The sequence below is a fragment of the Helicoverpa armigera genome, chromosome 18, assembly GCF_030705265.1.
Source record: "Helicoverpa armigera isolate CAAS_96S chromosome 18, ASM3070526v1, whole genome shotgun sequence".
Taxonomy (NCBI): domain Eukaryota; kingdom Metazoa; phylum Arthropoda; class Insecta; order Lepidoptera; family Noctuidae; genus Helicoverpa; species Helicoverpa armigera.
Genome location: NC_087137.1, coordinates 8,805,227 through 8,826,871, shown reverse-complemented (window position 1 = coordinate 8,826,871; position 21,645 = coordinate 8,805,227). Strand labels below are relative to the sequence as shown.

At 37.1% G+C, this 21,645-nt stretch overlaps 1 protein-coding gene across 1 annotated transcript; it reads right to left on the bottom strand.

Annotated features, from left to right (window-relative positions):
• Positions 1–2,198: 2,198 nt before the first annotated feature.
• Positions 2,199–21,450, bottom strand: LOC110380534 (uncharacterized). The gene is made up of 10 exons (XM_064039153.1): positions 19,853–21,450; positions 13,045–13,228; positions 12,072–12,682; positions 11,616–11,787; positions 11,100–11,403; positions 10,600–10,705; positions 8,939–9,030; positions 8,479–8,604; positions 8,008–8,128; positions 2,199–7,552 (listed from the first exon to the last, which is right to left on the bottom strand). Exons 1-10 carry the CDS (start codon positions 20,845–20,847, stop codon positions 7,360–7,362), a joined length of 2,904 nt encoding a protein of 967 aa, XP_063895223.1. The 5' UTR covers positions 20,848–21,450; the 3' UTR covers positions 2,199–7,359.
• Between the last annotated feature and the right edge of the window lie 195 nt (positions 21,451–21,645).

Genomic DNA, 21,645 nt, shown 5'->3' with positions numbered 1-21,645 from the left:
CTATCTTCTTATCCTATTTCTATATATTTCCTCTTCTCTTCCTTTTCAATTCTATCTTTATTTACTTCTGTTCTGTACTTCATATCTTCCTTCTTGAAACCAAGCTACCTGGTGCGATTTAGAACAAATAATTGTTAAGTTTTGTTGCACAATATTGTTATTTGTTGCTGTTATTAAATCATTGTTGATTACTCGAATACTGTTGTTTTTATATTCTTTTTTCTTTTCGACGATGATGAATAAATGTGTTCATAGCGTGATTTTGTTGTTTTATTATCTTACCTTCTACAAGTGCTTATGAAAACAAGCTCAGGACTTCAACTACACATGCTATACAGCATTACATAATGTAGTGTAATTTAAGTTCCATTAATAAAGTTCATTTCCATTTGTTTGTGAATAGTATAACCCAGTGGAATTAAATATACGTAATTGTTCATATAAAATACCTGTCTAGCGAAAGATAGACAACGTAAGTATGAAATTACTAACTACAAAAAGTTTCAAAGTAATTCAAGAAAAAGAGATAGTATTTTTAATAGTTTTATTTCTTACACTTAACATATAATCTCGTACAATGATATTTAAAATAGATTTCTTTTGATCTCATCAACAGCACAGATAAGGGTGTTTCGATCTAAGATTCTACTTACAAGTATATGACATACACTACCTATATATAACAGGTATACACATATACAATCAGAGTTGTACAAAATTAACTTGTACGTCGAAAAGATAGAGTTCATTTTTCCTTGAAGAATCTTTTAAAAGTAGATTAGGCTTTAAGTTGTACCATATATATAGCAACAATTTGTTAGACCGTGGGGTTGCCAGGTTAGGCAAAAAGAGTTTGTGCGTGAAATTGAGAAATTGTATGAAATCATTGGGCAAAGGCTTTGTACAGACAGATGCTTTAAAGTTTAACACGTTATATTATATTTTTTTGACATTTAGCCAGTGTTTGGCACATTTTGATGAACACTATTTTTCCTCTGTAAGCCCATTTATAGCCTTTTTTACAATATTAACATTGTTTCTTGGTATATACTTCAATAGTAAATCACCAATATTGTAAGACAGTATTTTTATATATTTTCCCATAACCCACTTTCTTTGGTTTTCTATCACAATAAAGAATTTCACAATAAATTAAAATTAGAATACAGTGCTTCATGTAAGTACATAATGTAGCATTTCTTTTAAGAAAAAAATAAATTAGCCACTAAATATAGCATCATGATTTTTTCACCACATAGCAACAAATAATACTGAAAAACTCAGTCAAAATAAATTAAAAAAATCACAGCAGTTACAGATCTAAAATAAACATTTGAGATCAAAACTTAGGTATAAGATGGGTGTAAGATATTTTTGTTCAGATTTCTATCATAATCCACTTCCTAATGAGAATATTTTGAAATGTTTTACACACACAAATTCTCAACTTTCTTGTTCCTTATTCGAATCCGAATGTTTATTCGATATATCACTATTATTAAATTTCGATATTTTATATCTTATAGCGCGCATATATTATTATACACTCCGCGCTCAATGCACTCTTGAATGCAAAGTCAAGCAAATTCTGACCGTAGGTAGACGATACTGTAGGTATGTCGGGATTTCTGTGAGAAGCGCAGCTTTTTTAAACAAATGTAACTGGCCAATAGCCCTTTTTGTTGTAAGATAAATAAATTCCTTAAGTCAAGTGTATATGTGTAAAACATTGCAAAGTCTCTGTCTACACAAATTCAAGTATAATTGCTAACTGTATCCTAAATAAGTACATAATAAGACACTGTTAGACAATCACATCCTTTCCTTTCTATCAAAATATTTATTCAAATAAATGATATTCCAAGTTTTTCGTAATATTTCATATTTTACAATTCCAAGTATATTAGTTAGGCCAATTATTTTAAATAATTTGTTCAAACATTACTTAGTCGGAAAGGAATACAATAATGCATGTTAGGTTAAATTAACAGTCTGTAACTTAAAAAAAAAAACATTTTGTTTAAATTGCAAGTAAATTAACGCCGAAAAGAGATCCCCTTTTTCATGTTAGGTATATAGATATAGAAATAATAAAGCTACCTTCAAACTTTTGAAAAAAGTATCTTAATAATGATTTCATGTTTGACTATTCAACACTGAAATTACTGATAAATTTCATGAAAATTGGCTTGTTAAAAACACGAAAGTGACATGTCCAAAATTAATCCTTTTTAGAAATTTACACATACTCCTTTATAAACTGGTACACATATCTTTAGAACCACAGTAGTGAGCTAAACAGTTGACATCATATATATTACAAATACAGTATATTGTTACACTATACATCAAATACACATTCGAAACGGCTAAGCTAAGCTTACTAAAATATTTAAAGTTCATAGACGATTGTCGCAGAGATAAGAAAATATAATATACTACAATTTGTTTTGATATGCAATAGCAGGCCAGGTACTGTCAAGGAAGTTAATCTATTATTTTGGATTTAATAAATTGTCATAGAAATTAATTATTTTGTTAAAATTTAAAAGACTTTCTTCCCTGACCGTACATCCGAAAGTAATAATTCACTGTTCGCATCTTTCCTTAGACAGTATAAAATTGTAGAATAGCATAGAAAAATAAGTATTTATAAAAATATGCGTAAATAAATTGTTAACAAATTCTACTGAATATTCCCGAACTAAGCGTTTAATAACATATTAGTAAGCAACTATGTAGATACGGAGTGTTATGCTAACAGAAAATAATTATTCAAAAATAAATACTAGCAAGTTTGAGTAGAAAATAAAAAAAATAAAATGTTCCGTTTTCATAACACCCTGTATAGAAAAGACAAAGAAATAGAGCACCATTGTAGAAGTATGAGCAATGTTTAGCCATACACATTAATTGCTTAAATTTCACTAAATATTTTTTATATGAATTACTTCGCCACTAGGCCATGTTTTTTTATCTACACAGTTAACACAATTATCTAAACGGTTTAATATATTTTATTTATATTTATTATTAATAAATAAATAAATACGGTTCTTACATCCCTATTACCTTTATATTAATACACGAATATGAAGGAAAGAGAAATTCAAGTGTTTTAGCTGCCAACCGGGAACGCCCATTTTGGTTTTTGACTTCAAAAACTCTTGCATTTGAGTAGTCACTTGAATCAATGGCAATCTTGAATATTTAGTTTATCTTTAGTTAAGTGCATAACTCAAATGAATAGTTATTCATTTTGGCCTTAAGCCCTTATGGCCGCCATAGCACAAATTACCTAGGAGGTTAGACAAAGCAATTGTACAAAATATCTATCTAGACTTTCCGCATAGAACGACAGATAATTAGGGCTGATTTTCAATCGCCAGATAACTTTTATCTGAACAATAATTTGACGTTTTGACAGCTTTTCTATACAAAAACGTGTTTTTTTACAAAACTGCGGGCAAGTGCAGGATCCGCGGCCCGAACTGTTGAGGTATTTTCATCATTATTGAGAGTTGCAAAATGAGTTTGATAACCAACAATAGAAATTAAAACATTCACAACAGTTCATGCAAGTTGTAAAAATTTTATTATTTTGACAAAACCTCTGTTGTCGGTAACTTTGTAATTTTGTCGGAGGTTCAGTATTCCATTCGGAAGTATGGTTCTGTTATTCGAAGATCAATTTTTTTATAGGAGAAAATGTTATTTGAACAAGCTCTTATATGTTGTTAAATTGGTTATTTTTTTCGTTTATGTTTTGGGTTTTTTGTCGGTAATTAATTATAACGCTGGTTAATTAGAATAATAGTCGGCCACAGACCGCTGCAAACTAATTTGTTTGTCCGAAGCATTATTATTTTCCTTTATAATATAAGTAGGTCTGGCGGTCGCTGGATTTCGATTTATCCGAATTATGAACAAATATATCAGGTGCGGTAGTTTTAAATAAGATCACAACCGTACCGAAGGGTACGGTTTTCAAAAAGTATGTTATCTATCTTCTTAAATTAGATAACAATGGTCCTTCGAGCCGGATTAACTAGCTTCTGAATATTTCTCCGTATGTATGTGACGTCTTGTAACGAAACCATAGCGCGATTTTAAACGCGCCAACGCCATCTATCGAGCGAAGAGACAACATTGACAAAACAAACGCGTTGAGAATCTGATCCGCGCGCTAATTTTTATGCTCAACTAGCTGGTGCCCGCGACTTCGTCTGCGCAGGTTTAGTATTTCGAACAATATGTTTACAAATTGTAGCCTATGTGTTATTCTGATGTATAAGCTATATTATTGTAAAGTTTCATTAAAATCCATTCAGTAGTTTTTGCGTGAAAGAGTAACAAACATCCATACATCCATACATACAAACTTTCGCGTTTATAATATTAGTAGGATAGGATAAGGAACTGGGATAAAAAACTATCCAATGTCCTTGGTCTGTAGTTCCAACTCCTCCTTTTGGGAAGTCGGTTAAAAAAAATTGACAAATCACAAACACATTTTATTCCTCAAATAGAAGTTAACTGATGATTGAAAAATCGGCTCTCAAACGGTTACACGTTGAACACTTATCCATTGAATAATTTAGTCTTATTATATGAGGAAATTATTACTATTAGCATATACTATTAACTTATTCCCGTCTCATTTCATGACGACAAGATACACCAGTAATATTTATTTAGAGAACTACCAAAAAACATTAATTTTTAATTTGTTTATGTAATGTTTAATTAATTTAATTTTTAAATTGTTTTTTTTCTATGATCTAACCTCCTTCGACTCTTCCCATGAACCTTATTTTAGGCATATATTAATACACATATAAATGCATATAACTAGCCTATTTGAAAAGTGAACACAATCCATTTTAGGTCTTATGTTCTTGAATATAGAGTGCATATTGCAACTATGTATGTATATTTCCGCCAATAACTTACTGAATGCTAACTTGGTAATCGAAAACTTTGATGAATAGCAGACGTAAAATTCATATAATTTACCTTTGACTGTTCATTGAGGGTTTTTGAAATTTTTTCTGCCACCGGGTGGCGCCACGTATGCGTCTGGTCCAAACAGCTGTCAAATAGTATGGAATTGTAAGTGCCGAACTTATTGTTTATTGAAATTCTGTTATATTGGAAGTGTTATTGATTTTATTATGGACTACGGTCAGAATAAGGTTTCCGAACTAAAAATTGAGCTAAGAGAGAGGGTGCAAAAGTCACTGGTACTAAGGAAAAGCTTGTTGAAAAATTTGTTAACACAATATGATTTAGTTTTTTTTATTTACTCAACAACAATAGTAAAACAATAATGCAGTGCTTTAATTATAAAATAAAAAAAACACTAAAATCGTTCACTATTCATAGTAAAGATAAGCACTTTGACAGTTATCTGGACCTGACGACTCGGTGCTGCCACCTCGTGGATTGCCATTTTAGAAAACCCTCTTTAACTATATACTTTAGCTATTTAATATTTTTAAATACTCTTATTGACAGAAATCAAAAACTATAATATTAATATAACCTGCAAATGACTAAATTCCTTGCACAATACTTCCCACTACAGAATGCCTTCAATTTCTGTTCTACCTAAGCCATAGCCAATCTACCATAGACAATTTCACATTCCGTACAAAATCCTCATTTCTCTAAATCGGCAGTGCTTCACTCGCAAAATACGTAGTACCATTAACATATTTATATAGTTAAAACATATATTTTATACATACATACAATATAACTACTGTGCTCTATACAGTTACATATAATATACATATACTGAAGATTATTCCCCATTTAGTATAATTAGGCTTACATTCAATTCCATTTAAATTATACTATACATTTAAAATGCTTTAATGTAGGTAGTTCAATATTACGAGAAATCACTTAGACCATATCAAAGGTATTTTTTCCAATTTCCATCTATGCTTTATATGTTGTTATTTTGAAGTTGTGACAGAAATATAGTTTGCTCATAGACTATTCTAAATGTACCGTTTATTCATATTTAGGCATACTTTATTCATTAGGAGAGAGACTTGTCCTTTAAAAAGTATATTTCCGACAAAAATATGCTTATCACAATATCAAGTTTTTTTTACAGTAAACCTATATTAGGAGTTTCACAGTAAAACATCATAACATCGACTAATATGAATAATACTTTTATTTTAGTTAAAATATTAAAACACATTTAATTACGTGATATATCTCTCAATGAGATCCCATAAAGGAATTTAAATTATTACACTTTATAAATGTCTTTCTGTCTCACTCTTCCATGTATTATATCGACAAATCAATCCTTTTTCTATCTTCCGTAACCAAACCAAACTTAGCCATAGACACAATAGTCTTCAAAACCAACCAAATTGTAAAGACGCCAGTATATCAAGCTTCTCCAATAAACTTTGAACCTTATACTGAAGAGAGATAATGTTGAAAACCCAAAGCTATTTGACATATTTCAATAGCTTGATGTTCTGACGTCTGTACATACATTCAAAGGTTTTTTTTTTCACTTTGTCCTATTCTTATTAGCCAACCTTAAAATGTTCCAATCTACTGCCCAATACAGGCCACATATCATATCATTCCAAATTCAAATAGTCTTTTACAACGTCTATTTTACACTGGGTTTCCTGAGATAGGCGTTTAGGCCGTAATTTTTTTTTAATGTCTCTGGGTATGTATATTTCGAACACCGCAGATTTTTATCGAAGAAACCAATAAGCATTTAGTGCACGAATTACGTACTCAATTTTATTCCTTCACAATTGCTTTTATTTCCCTATTCAATGGTATACATTCCTAAATAAAATCAATTGCACTTGCCATTCTGTTACTTAATAAGGGCGACAAGTACGCTCATCCGAAAAATTGACATTAGTTATCTATACTTGTAGGTTAACATTCCAAGGGGGTCAGCATTTTCAAAAACACGAAACAATAAGATGGTTTGTTCCAAGGGTCAGTTGAATCATTTTAATGTTTCGTCCTACCTCAGTTCAATATTTTAGGCCGTTCAAAACAGATTACATTACCATACCGTAACTTACCGTCACGTTAACATAATTCAATTGACCGTTGTTTCAACCGACCACCACCTCATTTTAGGTCTTCAAAATACATACTTAATTTTTTTTACCGATAATTCGTCCACGCCATGGCGACTTTCGAGAATTATACAAAGAGTGCAGTACATTTTACAGATGATTCAATTGACCCTTGTTTTAACCGACCCCCACCTCTCTTTTAGGCCTTTTTATTACTGTTTTAACCGACCCCCACTCTCTCTTAGACCTTTAAAATACATACTTAATTTTTTTGTTACCGTTAATTCGTCCACGCCATGACGACCTTAGAGAATGGCACGAAGAGTGCAGTATATAGCGGCGGCGCGAGGAAGTAGCGGCGGCCGCGGTGCAGCCCGTCGTTGCGCGGCAGGCCGGGCTGCTGAGTATGCAGTACTTCCGTGCCTACTACCACGCTGCTGGTAGCTGCACTGCCGCCCGCCACGCCTACGTATCTGGAATTTGGGTGGTTTGTTGTGAGTTTGATTATAGAAAAAAAGAAAGATATTGAAGTATAGACTGTAGGGTCTGAGGCAATGTTTGAGTCAAATACATTATTGTACATTCGCAAAGGCACTAGTATACATCTAAATACGCAGATTTAAATGGTTTCCCTGATTTCAATGTCATATTAAAGTCTAGTAGACGGCGATTATCTCCATACAGAAGTTGCGCTGACCCCGTGGTTCAAGCACCAGCTTCTCAAATATAAGAATATTACTTTTCTAAGAAAACTTGTACACCAATGACTGAGTGAAAGTGAAGGAAAAGTCCTTTGGAAACTAAACCCCTTTTTAAGAAATTATCAACCTGAAATGCTTTGTGTGAGAGAGTTTTGATTAACTCACTTCTCCTCTTTGCGAAAACAGGTCTGTGCCTTTGCGGGACCAAATAAGCTAATGAGGATTACCTGACGCGTCCGACAGCGATGCGTCCATGCGGCGTGATGACTTTGACGGTGTGTCCGAGTCGCAGGTGCCGAGGCTCCGCCGGGATGTACGGGGTGCCCGTCACGCCGATTGATTTCTCCACTAAAAAACGAATAAATAATGTATTATTAGACATGTTTTATTTAATATATTCTTAGCTTCAAAATCATCATCCTCCCTGCCAATATTCCAATTTTGTAAACTGACTAAAATTTAGGACTTGCTGTAGCATGTTTTCTTCGTCAACTCTTAACTGGCGGCACAGTTCACAAAACAATATCTTACATTAATTTTACCATCTTCAACTTTTGCGCAATTTTGCGCTTAATATTTAGCTATAGGTATTCATTTCCACATAAAATTTTATAGTAAGCACAATTTTAGCTATATGCTTCATCACGTACAAATTAACAATTACCTCTATTTTGCACTAAAACTTAACACCAACTTACAGTCAATAGAAGGCGCCTGCAAGTTGTCAATGGATCGCCTGACAAATATTTCCGCTTCCTCCAACAATTCGTCAGTATCGTCTCGACGGACATCGGGTAATGAGCTGCGCCAAGGGCGGCTGGAATCTAAAGAGCCAAAAAATATCATCAGTCTAGAGATTACTGTGGTATAATTGTGCAAAATATTTTGCAAGCGCAAACTTTGCGCAATGCAAGCACAATTTTTGCGCAAAATTATGCGCTATGTTTGCGCAGTGTGCAAATTACATAAAAATGGGTGTGTAAACTAAAATTATAGGAATAAGCTCTCAGTTATCGCACTGGGGCAAAAAACTTTATTTACCAGACACTTCAAAGTATTTCACCATGAATTATTTTTCTAATAGTTTTTTTTTTCCTAGAACCAGCTTAGCTAGGTCATTGACAACCCTGTTTTAATAACTGCAATATAATAAATTACCTCTAGGCAGATATACATGCTGTGGTGTCCAGTCGTTGCTTCTGTCTATGCTGAGGCAAGGCGACCGATACGATGAGCCGCGAGATAGGAATCTATAATAGAAAAACCGAAGACTCTGTTACTTGAAAGAAATATGTCTTTGACAAATTTATGGCCAGTTCGAGAATTTTTAAATAAGTTTAAAAAAAAAAATGCATATGTTTCAGTTTATTATCTCAAGTAACATTTTTCAAGTAACAAGTAATGTTATATCATAATGAGGGTTTTCTAAAATGGCGTCCATGAGGTGGCAGCACTGGAGCGTCAGGTCCAAGTACCTGTCAAAGTGCTTATCTTTACATGTCTTTACTATGAACCGTGAACGATTTTAGTGATTTTTTATTGTATAATTAAAGCACTGCATTATTGTTTTACAATAGGGTATTTTAGTCTAGATGAGAAAAAAATTAAAAGTGTATTACAATGATTGTTTAGAGGAAAAGCAATCGGGAAATGTTAGTTTCACTTCGTAAGGTACATAAATATATTTTTTATTGCAGTTTAAAGTTTTTAGGTTTTTTTATCTGTCTTTGAACACTACGAAATGTCGCCGCCATGCTAATGACGTCATTACGGTAGTAAACAACTTTTAACCAAGTGTTTCTCATATTTATATCCACTGGTACTTGAATCCATAATTTGTCTGGTGTTTTTACACTAGTGTTCTCACATTCAGAAACAACACACCAACGTGGTGGCCTAGTGGGTAAAGAACCAACCTTTCGAGTATGAGGGTGTGGGTTCGATTCCAGGGTCAGGCAAGTACCAATGCAACTTTTCTAAGATTGTATGTACTTTCTAAGTATACTTAGACACCAATGGCTGATAAAAAGGTGAAGGAAAACATCTTGAGGAAACCTAGACTATCAAGTCTGAAATCACCAACCCGCATTGAGCAAGCGTGGTGATTAATGCTCAATCCTTCTCCATGTGAGAGGAGGCCTGTGCCCAGCAGTGGGACGATAAAAAAAAAAGGCTGTAACAGTAACAGTAACAGTAACACCAACGATACGGAGCATAATTACTCATTATTAAAATTTTCAATACATATAAAAATTAGTATTACTGACAGCTGTAGTTTGTTTAGTAACGTAATGACGTCATGACCAAAAAACAATCATGGCGTCCGTTGTGTGCCGCGTTTCCGCGAAATACGCGCGAAATATGAAATTATGATAAAACAATTAATTTATATTCGTACATAACGTGAGAAAAAAAAATATTTTTAATTTTTTAGAAATATATTAAGACTAAAGAATTTATTTAAGATATATTTCAAAAATGCATGTAATACCCTATTGCGGTTGAGTCGATAAAAAACTCAATAATATTGTGTAAACAAACAAATTCTAGTACATTACGTTATCTACCTTTCAACGAGCTTTGCACCCCTCTTTCTAAGCTCAATTTTTAGTTCGAAAACCTTATTCTGACCGTAGTCCATAATAAAATCAATAACACTTCCAATATAACAGAATTTCAATAAACTGTTATCCTATGCTATGCCTATCCATAAATTATCAAAACGATCATATGAAAATATAAACAAGCTTATGTTGCCAGGGTCTGAGTGAGTAGATTCTGGCATAGAACCACGGAAAATAATAATAATGAAGACTTACTTGGAAGTAGAAGTGGTGGTAGAATCATCAGGGTGTGAGGGCCGCTTGCTCAGCGCCCACACCGGGTCCGCCGAGCGAGACAGCTCCGGCACCATCGATGTGAATCCTGCAAGATATTCAATTACACTCACTAGGTTAAGAAAACTAGGAAGAAAGGTGGAACGCTGGGATTACGGTATTGTTCGAAACAGTTCCCGCACAACTGGTACACGAAGGGATCCAGAAGGAACATGGTGGGTTACTGTCATTTGATGATTTTCCATAAAAATCTGTCAAAGCGCATCATGACGACAGAATATGAATAGATTTTTGTTTCATTCTAGTTTCAGCTCCGTGGAAAAATCTGCAGCGCCTCCGTCACGGTCGCCAAGATGCACTGGTTCCTACATCCTGTGGCTGAGGGTACACGTGTCTACAGCCGCAGCCACAGGGTGTAGGTACCAGCGCATCATCACGGTGCACCAGCCACAGGTACCTATAGTCACTGGTGTAACAGTTACCGATGTCACTGAGCAGCACGCGGCGCGTCTCGTCGGTGCGGCGCGCGGGGGGCGGCGGCCGCGCGTCCGGCACCGTCAGGCGCCGCGGCCCGGAGGCACCGCGCGGGGCTACTGTTGCCGCTGAGCTGGTTGCACTGGTGCCTAGTGTACAGTAACAGTTACCGATGTCACTGAGCAGCACGCGGCGCGTCTCGTCGGTGCGGCGCGCGGGGGGCGGCGGCCGCGCGTCCGGCACCGTCAGGCGCCGCGGCCCGGAGGCACCGCGCGGGGCTACTGTTGCCGCTGAGCTGGTTGGCACTGGGATCTGGACAAAGAAGAATATTAATGAACAAAATAATTCCACAGACCCGAAGAAACGAGTTAAAAATTACAATACTCTATTTTCCCTCAGCGCTTGAAAAACTGAGGCAAATATCAAGCCAACGATGGTTGCCAATCTTATTGGCAGGCAGTGTTGGCTTTGTGTAATCTATGCTTTACTCCTCTTGAAGTAACCTCACCAACAAACTACCCTACCTTATGCGCAAGATATCCATCGGAGCTCCATCGCGGCGGCAATGCGCACACGTCAGTCTGCGCTCCGCTGTCGCGCCGAGCATACGCGCTGTCGCGTAGAACCGGCCGTACGCGAGCTGAGCCGGCCTTGAAGGGGCCCGGCGGACGGGATACGCCGCGGTAGTTTGATGGCCTGAACAAAAGCAAAAGCAATGATCAAACCAAAAAACGAATTGGGGAATGATCAAACCATTTTTGAAATCCACAAAAAAGAGTTGCGGCAAAAAATGGCTCCTATATAGCAACTGAAAATTGTGGAAACCAGGGGAGAAATTAACAGCCAACAACTCCCAAACACCCTTTACCAAATCATGCATGAACGAAGGCAAGAAAAATTTGGATAGGTAGTCGAAAACAACAATTAAAATACATAGGTATCTCGCCTTATGAGAGCAGAAAATTGTTCAGAATTCTTACCTGTATTGAAACGGATTAGGACATGTATTCCTCCTAACATTCAAATTCGCAGCCAAATCATCTTCAGAAGTCCCGCACTTCGAAATATCCGTTTCCGCGAAAACCGAATACCGATGTCCCAGATGTATGTTCCTGTGGAAACTATCCACACTTTCTTCTCTATGTAGGATATCCATGCTTGAACCAAGTTCGAAGCTCGAAGACTTTGTATTGTCAAAACTCAAGCCCCTGTTGTACTCACAGGTAAGACTATCAATGCTGTCTAATCTCCTAGTACTCGTATTAGGGCTCTTCCTATACAGCATATTGTCTGACCTGTTGTCACAACTCTTCAAAATACTCCGACCAGGTAGGTCTAGGCTCCCCTTCCCATTAAAAGCAACATGGCGAATTTCTTTGTCATTTGGCAAAGATACTCTTTTCTGTTTCGAAATCTCCATTGGTGGAGGCTGGTCGGTGTTTTCCTGGTTCTCTGAAGGGTCCTTGGCTTCGGGCCCTGGTTGGAAGTCAGGGTCTAGTGTGTGGAACTTTATGAGGACTGGTGTGGATTGGGCTGTTGATGCGGACTGTGGAGCCCATTGGTCGCCCTCGCGAATGGAGACTAGGTCCTCCTGGATTTAATACAAATGAAAATTAGTGGCTTATACTATAATGACTAAGAGAAGTCTGACCTTCGTAGGAGTAATTTTGTAAGAACAAATAATTATTAATCCACTTGAAACTTCGGTAGCTAAATGTCAGATTACTCCTAAAAACTTTCCAAATATCAATAACAATAATTATAACTAATTGTTATAAAGTTATTTGGATCCAATCAACTATTTTAACAGACAAGAAATAATCTTTTGGCACGAGTTTATGATAAGGTTAATTTTTAAAGATTTAAAAAGGCTCCAATGAATATTCACAACATAAAAAAAACTAGAACACATTGCAATTAAAACAGTCATTACATACTACAAACTGCCCTCACCTGCAAATTACTCATATCCTTCGACTCATCTGTAGTAAATATGAGTTCTATATCGTCCACCTCTTCCGACTCATTGCCACTCGCATTATCTTCTTGTTTCTCATCCCCTACTGCAGCAGCATTGGGATCCATGGGAGTCGTGCCTCCTTCAGAGAAAACTGAATTGTCTCCTTCTGACATCGACCTGAGAAAAAAAGAAAATATTAGGTTACTAGCTTCCGACAGCAATTTCCCAGGGGAACTCCGCGCACAAGGATCAAATTAAGCTTATAGCCGTCCTCGATACACGGGATATATAACGCTGAGAAAAATTACAAATTGGTTTAATAATTCCTGATGTTAGCGCATTCGAGCAAATTCTTTAGCTTTATAATATTAATGTATAATGTAAATTATATCAATACCTATACATAACGTCCAGACTTTTTCGAATCATTAAAAAAAAATGTTTTGCACGATCAAACACACATTGCGTTGTGACTCGTTGACCAGTGTTGAAACAATGAGACTATCCTACAACGAAACGTACTAATGAGGAGGTAAAACAAAAAAGGATCAAATCAATCAATGACGAAAAAAGGTCCTACACAAGACCCAATATGTATCTAATTAATTACGTTCTGAAGTGGTCCAAATAAATGTGAACAAAAACCACGACATCAAACACTATGGTAGGATCAATCGAGGAAGTCTCTCGTTGTCTGTGGACCCAATCGATATGATAAATACCAAAAGCAATAAAAGTAAGTACTGGAATATTAACCAGAGTCGTAAAATAGCAATGTCGTATTAAGTAAACGTGGGGTCTGTAGAAAATTTTGGCTCGGGGCCATATGGTAGCAGAAGTAGAAAACATATTTAATTATCAAAATTGGACTGCAAATCAGCGAAGAAAAAAACAGACGCAATTCCCCTTTACGCCTAGGTGCAGGTAGTAATCTGTGGTGCAGGGCCCTAGGCACTCATAAGCACGAAACCAATAGCAATTGCTATTCTTGCAATATGATTAATCCGGCATTAAAAAAAGTAAAGAACTGCTTTTCGAACTAGACTGAAAAAGAAATTCTTCAGTGTTATTATACAAAGAAAATTAACAATCATCAAGCAGCTTGGAATAATTTTCACTTTAAAGAGCCTTAAAACCAAGCATTCCATTTTCCAAGTATTATAATAACCAAGTAAACACAAAGACCAAGTTTCTAAGTACAAAATATCATTAGTAGTTGGTATTTACAGAAATAGGTCACGCTTGCTCTTCCGGAAACAGGATGGACTAGAAAATATTATTATTGTCTAGATATGGTAATGCTGTAATCTTGTAATAAGTAGGTTACTAGAACATATCTAATATAAAGAAGGGCTTTTTTTTTCCGACGTCAAAAATCATCAAATGACCCCTCCCGCTGTGGGTTAGCAGCGGTGAGGGAGTGTCAGACTCTTACTGACTAAAAACCGTCGTGTTCCGTCATAGGCCTTTTATGTACCAGGGACGCGGTATCTCTTTCGAACAACCCGCAGCCCATATAAAGAAGGGCTGCCTTCTTGATTTAGCCAATTTACCCGTCCCCGACTTAAAGGAACTACGTCCAGCGACCGGATAAAAAGTCTCCGTCCTTCCCAAATCCGTCTCAAAGTTGCCATCTATCCCCATGGCTTGAATCTCAATCAGTTCAGCTAGTTTAGCATGAAAGCGCAAGAGACAACAGGCAAATAAGCTCAGTTTCGAATTATAATAGTAGTTAGAAAAATCTGAACCGTACCAATTTACCAGCCAAAACCAAAATATGTATATCTTACGTGGCATAAGCAATTGACCTCAGTCATAAGAAATTCAGATCCACACAAAACTAATTCATATTCAACTGTAGTCCGACTCGAGAACAATCGGCATAAAGTAAGATGTTTTGTTATGAATAATGGAAGCACTATGATAATCCTGGCATTTAATACCTTTGCGATAACATTACTCAAAGCCAATTAGTTTGCGAGTCTAGTAGGTACTGTAAATGGATCTGTCGGTGGTAATGCTCGTTTCAGACGCTAGTCGGATTAGGCAGTGTATTAGGGTCAATTCACACTGAAAGAGCAGCGGCCGGCAGCGGCCGGCAGCGGCCGTAATTGCAAGGGATTGAGCGTGAGCGCGGCGGGCCGCGCGGCGCCGCGCGGCGCCGCATCGCGCCGCGCTCTTACATTTTCCGTGCTCTTACGGCCGCTGCCGGCCGCTGCTCTTTCAGTGTGAATTGACCCTTATCGGAAGTCCTATCCAGGTGTAGGTAATTGAAGGTTAAGGTTGAAAAACAAACAAACACCACCTGATGTTGGGTATGTAAAAGGGAATCCTATAGATAGAATATCGTGATGTTATGGTATGTCCCGCTGTGGACACAACTTTGCCTTGAAATCAGGACTATTGCTCTTTGGAAACGTCTACATATGTGCATGTATCGAATCACGTCAAATATTTTTTTTCTAGTCCTCATACATATCAGGCTCATTTGCGGACCCTGCGCCAAAATGTACGGGGTATTCTACTTCATGACCAACTTCTCCGTAGCTACTTCGTATTGCAATTCGCAATGTTATGGGGAATATTGTAATACGTAAATGAAAAAACTATAGAACGTTAATCACGATGAAGAACACTGGCATAAAATTAAAGTTTAAATAATGAAAAGGTGACTTCAGTAACTCTTTTCTAATCAACTAATGTTTACAATAGAAATTAAATTGATTGTCTAAACCACCCTCAATTCTCGCCCGCCCCAAAACAATTTTCGACTGCTCAGACATTCGGTTATTACTTTATTAGTGATCGAATCGAACAAACATTCGATATTCGCCGATCTGGCATTCGATATGGCGTAAACCCCTAGAGCCAAACAATATTACCAAAGCGAGCAGTTCTCTTTGAAATAGAGTCGGAATAAGATTTAATTGTATCGTAAGCCCGTCTTTGAGCAAATAATAACATCAAATACTGAGAAAATCAACTCCCATTCACACAGAAAGACGAGAAAGTCGAGAATTTAATTTCCCTTGAAAGCTTTAGCAAAACAAAGTCGTACAAATAGAACTGGCCCCTCGCTGTTTGTATGCAAACTCCTAGCCGAGCAATCTAGACTGAAATGTAGCTTAACTGTTAACATAATGTTTGTGTTAGCACTGTTATGTCCAGATTTCAGGGTTTTATAAAAAAGAGTTTTAAAGTAGAAAGTTTCTCTTACTTGATCTGCTGAAATAGATAATGCAACAGAATTTGATGAATAGGGCAATGGAAATACCTTAATTTAAGAAGCTAGTCCGAAATTCCGCCAGGCAAGAACATGTGGCAAACTGTGGTTTTGACATAGTCCTGCCATTGAAGATCATTTGCTCTTCATTGTGGGTTAGCAGCGGCGAGGGAGTGTCAGACTCTTACTGACTAAAAACGTAGGCCTTTTATGTGCCAGGGCCGCGGTTGACATTATAAATTTACAAGTTTTAAGGACTAAAATAGAACCATCATTGACCCTGGAGACCCTAAAACTGTATTGCAAATTCCAGACCTCTATTTTTGACTACTGCGCAGTAGTCAAACCAGTAAAATGTATATTTAAACAGTCCACCCGTCATATAAATTCTAAAATTCATGATGTCAGCTCGACGAAGTTCAGTATTTTATTTACCAGAGCTAGTGTCTAGGTTTTACAGTTGCTGCCTAGACAGCAAAGCAATATGCTTTACATACAAAACCTATTTTGTACAGGAACTGGACTGACTACTGAATCCTACTAATATTAAAATTTATGTTTGTTACTCTTTTCCGCTAAAACTACTGGATGGAATTTGATAAGAATTGGCAGTAATAAGGCTTACTAATTTACGCAAACGTTTTCACCCACATGAAACTACTTCGCGCACCTAGATAAAAAGTACAGAGAGAGGAAAGTTAGATAGCCCATTTATCGAGAAAGGCAAATCTCCGATAAAACAGTTCATGAGTTTACCTGGACACGAGTAAACCCCCAGAGGAAGCTAGTTTTATATAAAACTATAACTATGTTTATTTGCACCTACGGACCGTGGAAAAACAGGATAATACGAAGGTTAGATGAAAGCAATCTCTGATGATTGGACTGTTACCTACGTACGTGCCTTTATTTCATTAGGGAGTAGAGAAAGGTGAACGCAGGGTTACAACTTCTGGGGAAAACGAAGTTTCATTTCACAAATATTCTTATAAAGCATTGCAAAAAACTTCAATCAACGTACCTACCCATTATACAAATTACTAAAACCACCCTTACTGGTTAAAACTGGTTCAAGGAATCAAGTCCAGATGCTCTTCAAGATCGAACTTTGACATTTAAAAACATAAGACTCTTGAAAATATTCACCCCGGATCCCTGGAATACTAAAACCTCTAACCTTAAGTCTTACTAAAAAGTCTTTCTGTCCCAGCAATTTACGTCAGTGTGAGAGAAAAAGAATGATGTTTGAGCACCACTTAAAATTGAGTGACTTTTCAGTATTCGGCTTTAAAGCTGGAACTGTATTGTAGTATATACCAGTCGACCTGCTCGCTAGTTTACGTGAAATGAAAACAAAAACTTTAGTTTGCATGCAAGCCTCCCCTGCGACGTTTGTTTATACTTGCAAAATATTTTTTTAAAGTACGTTTTATTCAAAACTGGAAGAGAAAAGCTTTATGTAGCAAAATGGTTGCTAAGTGGGAGTCGGCTTCCACTGTAATCGAATGTAGCAGAGTGCCAAAGTTTTACATGGAGCGACTGCCTATTTGAACTCCACAACCCAGTTACCTGGGCAACTCGATACCCATTGGTATGACTGATTCTCATATTTTCTGGCTTCTGACTATCCGTGACGACTGTCAAAGACTTTTGATTGGGGTCACCCATCCACGGATGGACCGCGCCAAGCATCTCTTAACCTTATGATCGATAAATCCTTGTATTTAAATTTATTCTAGTCCCTTCGACCTCAGTACCAAAGTTCTACGTGTAAGTGCGTCCCAGCGTGTCCTATGAGAGTAACCTGATTTATATAAATAGCTCACGGCAGAAACTAGGGCACTAGGGGCTACATAACGATTTCCTTTATTATTATACTATGGCCGCGACCTGAAGCCCTAAAAGGCTGCAATTGGACGTGAGCTTTCAGATTGCAATCTGCGCCCTATTCAATTATGTTATGAAAGGAAAATAGAATTTAGGGTCAGTGTGAATCACACTTATATTGTAATGGCGAAGGTTTGTAGGTAAATACATATGTGTGGATAGTTTGTTCCCGTTTCACGCAAAAGCTTCTGGGTGGATTTTGATGAAAATTGGCAGTAATATTGCTGATATATCAGAATAATACTACGGCTTTTTTTTTTAGTGTTGAAAGTAGTTCCTTCGAGACGCGGGCGGAAGATATTACTTTAATAAATTAGAGCCTAAAGTTCACATTTCCCTTTAAATCGCAGCTGAAAGGGGGGAATTAACGAGTTTCGAAAGCGCAGGAAGTTTTCCAACGTTTAAACTTGGTTATAAATGGCGTATCCCTATCTATACATATATCTACCTACCAAGCTTCGGCTTCTACACGATATCGTGTTCCTTCGCAATACTGCGCATCATAAATAAGGAGGGTAGTCAGAAATGTGGATGAATATGATAGCAAGTTTCAGACGTCAAACGAAAACGCGATGCCGTGATTTTTCATGCCGTGTCTTTTCTTATGGGCGCGTTCAATTATGTTAAACAATTTATCTTTTTATAACTAGGTTCGAGCCGCGGTTTTACCTGCATGCTGAAGCAACTGCTTTCCGCGCCAGGATAAAAGTAGCCTTTACGTTATTCTATCATTAAAATGTAGCAGTACATAATATGTACAGTAGACTGCACATCAGTGGTAACTGTCATGCACCTTAACTCAATAGTACTTACCTAATAAGTACGATTTTCCTATAAAACTGCTACCACTGACCTGAAGTTGACTGTACATAGGTATGGAGCAAACATATTATACATATTACCTATGTACTGCAAAATTAATCGAAATCTATTCAGTCGTGCAAGCGTAATTGAGGAACAAACATGCAAACAAACTTTCTCGTTAACAATATTAGTTAGATTAGAGACTAAATCGAGTTTACCCAAATACGATTACACGATTAAATATTCGTGTAATTTTCTGATTATAATCAGTAAAAACCCTCGGGAATCTATTAAGCAAACTGCGTGGAGACGATAGCATCGTGATTGAATTTCCTTTCGCCATCTTCCTAAGGAGCGTAGGTGTATAGTCACCTCCTACGTTTAATTTAGAAGTCTCGACAGGAAAGATATTTCGCAAAATCTCGACGAAATCAGGTCAAGGTTTCGTAATGAGTGGGCGGAAATGCCACTTAATCAGATAATGACATCTTAATTGTATTAGGTGATTAATTCCGCCAATTCTATTAGTTTATTGTAAACGCTAGCTTTTCATCGCGGTTTTGCCAGCGTTTTGAGACAACAACTTCCCGCACATGGATAAAAAGTAGTCCTTTCGTAGATTTTACACCATCTGTAAAGATATGTACCAAATTCCATTTAGTACGATTGAATCATTTTGGCGTAAAAATCGGTCGTGATTTTTTATAAAAAAAAACAATACTTTCGCATTTATATTTCGCATATATTTATAATCCTAGTAATTAACTAGGATTCATTCATCTGATAAAAAGTACAACAAATATTTACTGATGTTCCAAACCCAGCTATATAGGGACTGCAGAAAACACCTAGTAAGAAAATAAAAACTAAATAATATTATTCCTTACCTGAGACTTAAATCATCAACATCCAAGTTGAGTGTGTCTTTCCTTCTCGTCCGCTCTACATTTTCTTTTACAACAAGATTCTCTTCAGACGTAATCCTCACTTGTACGTCAAACTTGTCCGTTTTACTCTTAACATCCGCCTCGTTTGGGACCGCCATCCTGACGTTGTCTGTAGAATATGACTTTATATTTACTGTCTTATTATCGTCCAGTTGTTCTTCTTTTTCATGAAAGTGCTGGCCGGTTTTAAATACCGTTGATTCTTTTTCAAACGCTTTACGGTCTTCCGAAGAGTCACTGTCCGATGTAGTGCTAGATATAATCGTCCCTTCTTTTAGAGTACGGACTTTTATTCTAACATCGAACTTTGATAGCAGCTCTAGTTTAGTTTTAAAACTTGGCTGGTGAGGTTCGGATTCTTCCGTCTGTTTCGGTAAACTCGAGATCTGTGAGATTTCTCCTATCTCCGTATTGTTGTTACCTTCATCTGCTGGACTGTGTTCAACAGACTCCTTCAATTCTGGAGATGCCGAATATTCTCCTAAATCCTCTGGTATTTCATCCAAATTTTCATTAGAACAAAAATTACTGTTCTCGTCAGATTCTTGTGGGATTGGGTCTAGTTCATCTACAGTGCTGTGCCTGTCAGTAGCAGTTGCAATAACCACTTCACTGCTGGTGTACTCTTCAATATTGTGTGAACGAGGGCTGTAAGTGACTTCCAACTTTATGTTCTGTGCATTAGGGTCCTTTTCTTCATAATCTGAATCTATTATTCTACGCCTCAGAATATGATTCTCTAAAGTCAACTTTTCTATAACATCAGCGTAATCTAGGCAATGGGAGTGCTGCTCATACTTCTCCTTCAACTGTTTCAGTTCATTCTTGGATATCTCTAGTGCAGTTCTAAGTGAGACTACAGTCTGGTGCAGGGCCCTCACTGTGTCCAGGTGCACAGCCCCGGTTGGGGCCGCCTCCAGCCTGCCGCTATCCATGCCACCTTGTTACCCGCCACTGAGCCAACATACAACATCCCATACATGACTACTGCTTTATAATATCCCTCAAAACACAATCACTGCACTTTCCATTGCCTGGGAGACGGAATTACAGCTTCAATAAATAAACAACCATTATAGAGTGTTCCGCGCGAATAAACCGCGTCTGCCGACAGAAGTTCATCGATGACCCAGTTCGTGAATAAAACCATTGACATACATCATTTCGTCGCACATTCTCAGATCTTTATCGAGTCTCGCAGCGCTGAGGAGAACACCACTGAACCGAAGCACGGAAGGGCAAGTAATCGATAAAACAACTCGCCCCAAACTGTTGTAATTAGCTTAGGAGCCGTCGAAACTCGCGGGGCGGCTCACAACTGGCACCGACCACTGATAAAGTCTGACACGGAAGGCAGTAATTAAGCAGGATATTATCTCCCGATCGCTCTGACAGACAAGGCTGTGGTGTGTGCGGTATACGTAGCTATAGTGCAAGATAAGCACTCAGGAGATCTCCGTGCACTGCTACTTGTAAACAAATCAATACTCCAATTTGGTATTCGCGGGCGCACCGGCGCAAGTGCGAAAAGTTCGGCATGACATTTCCGTTTCAGTCACTTTGACAGCTATCGTAGCTTCGTTCGTAAAACAACAAAACCTCGAAAGCCTCTTATTAAGAGAAAACCGTGGTTTTTAACACGAACAAATAAATAAAATACGAAAATAACCAGTCGAGCTTGCATAAGTGTTTCTTTTCAATATTGATCGATACAGTTATGAAATAAACGAATA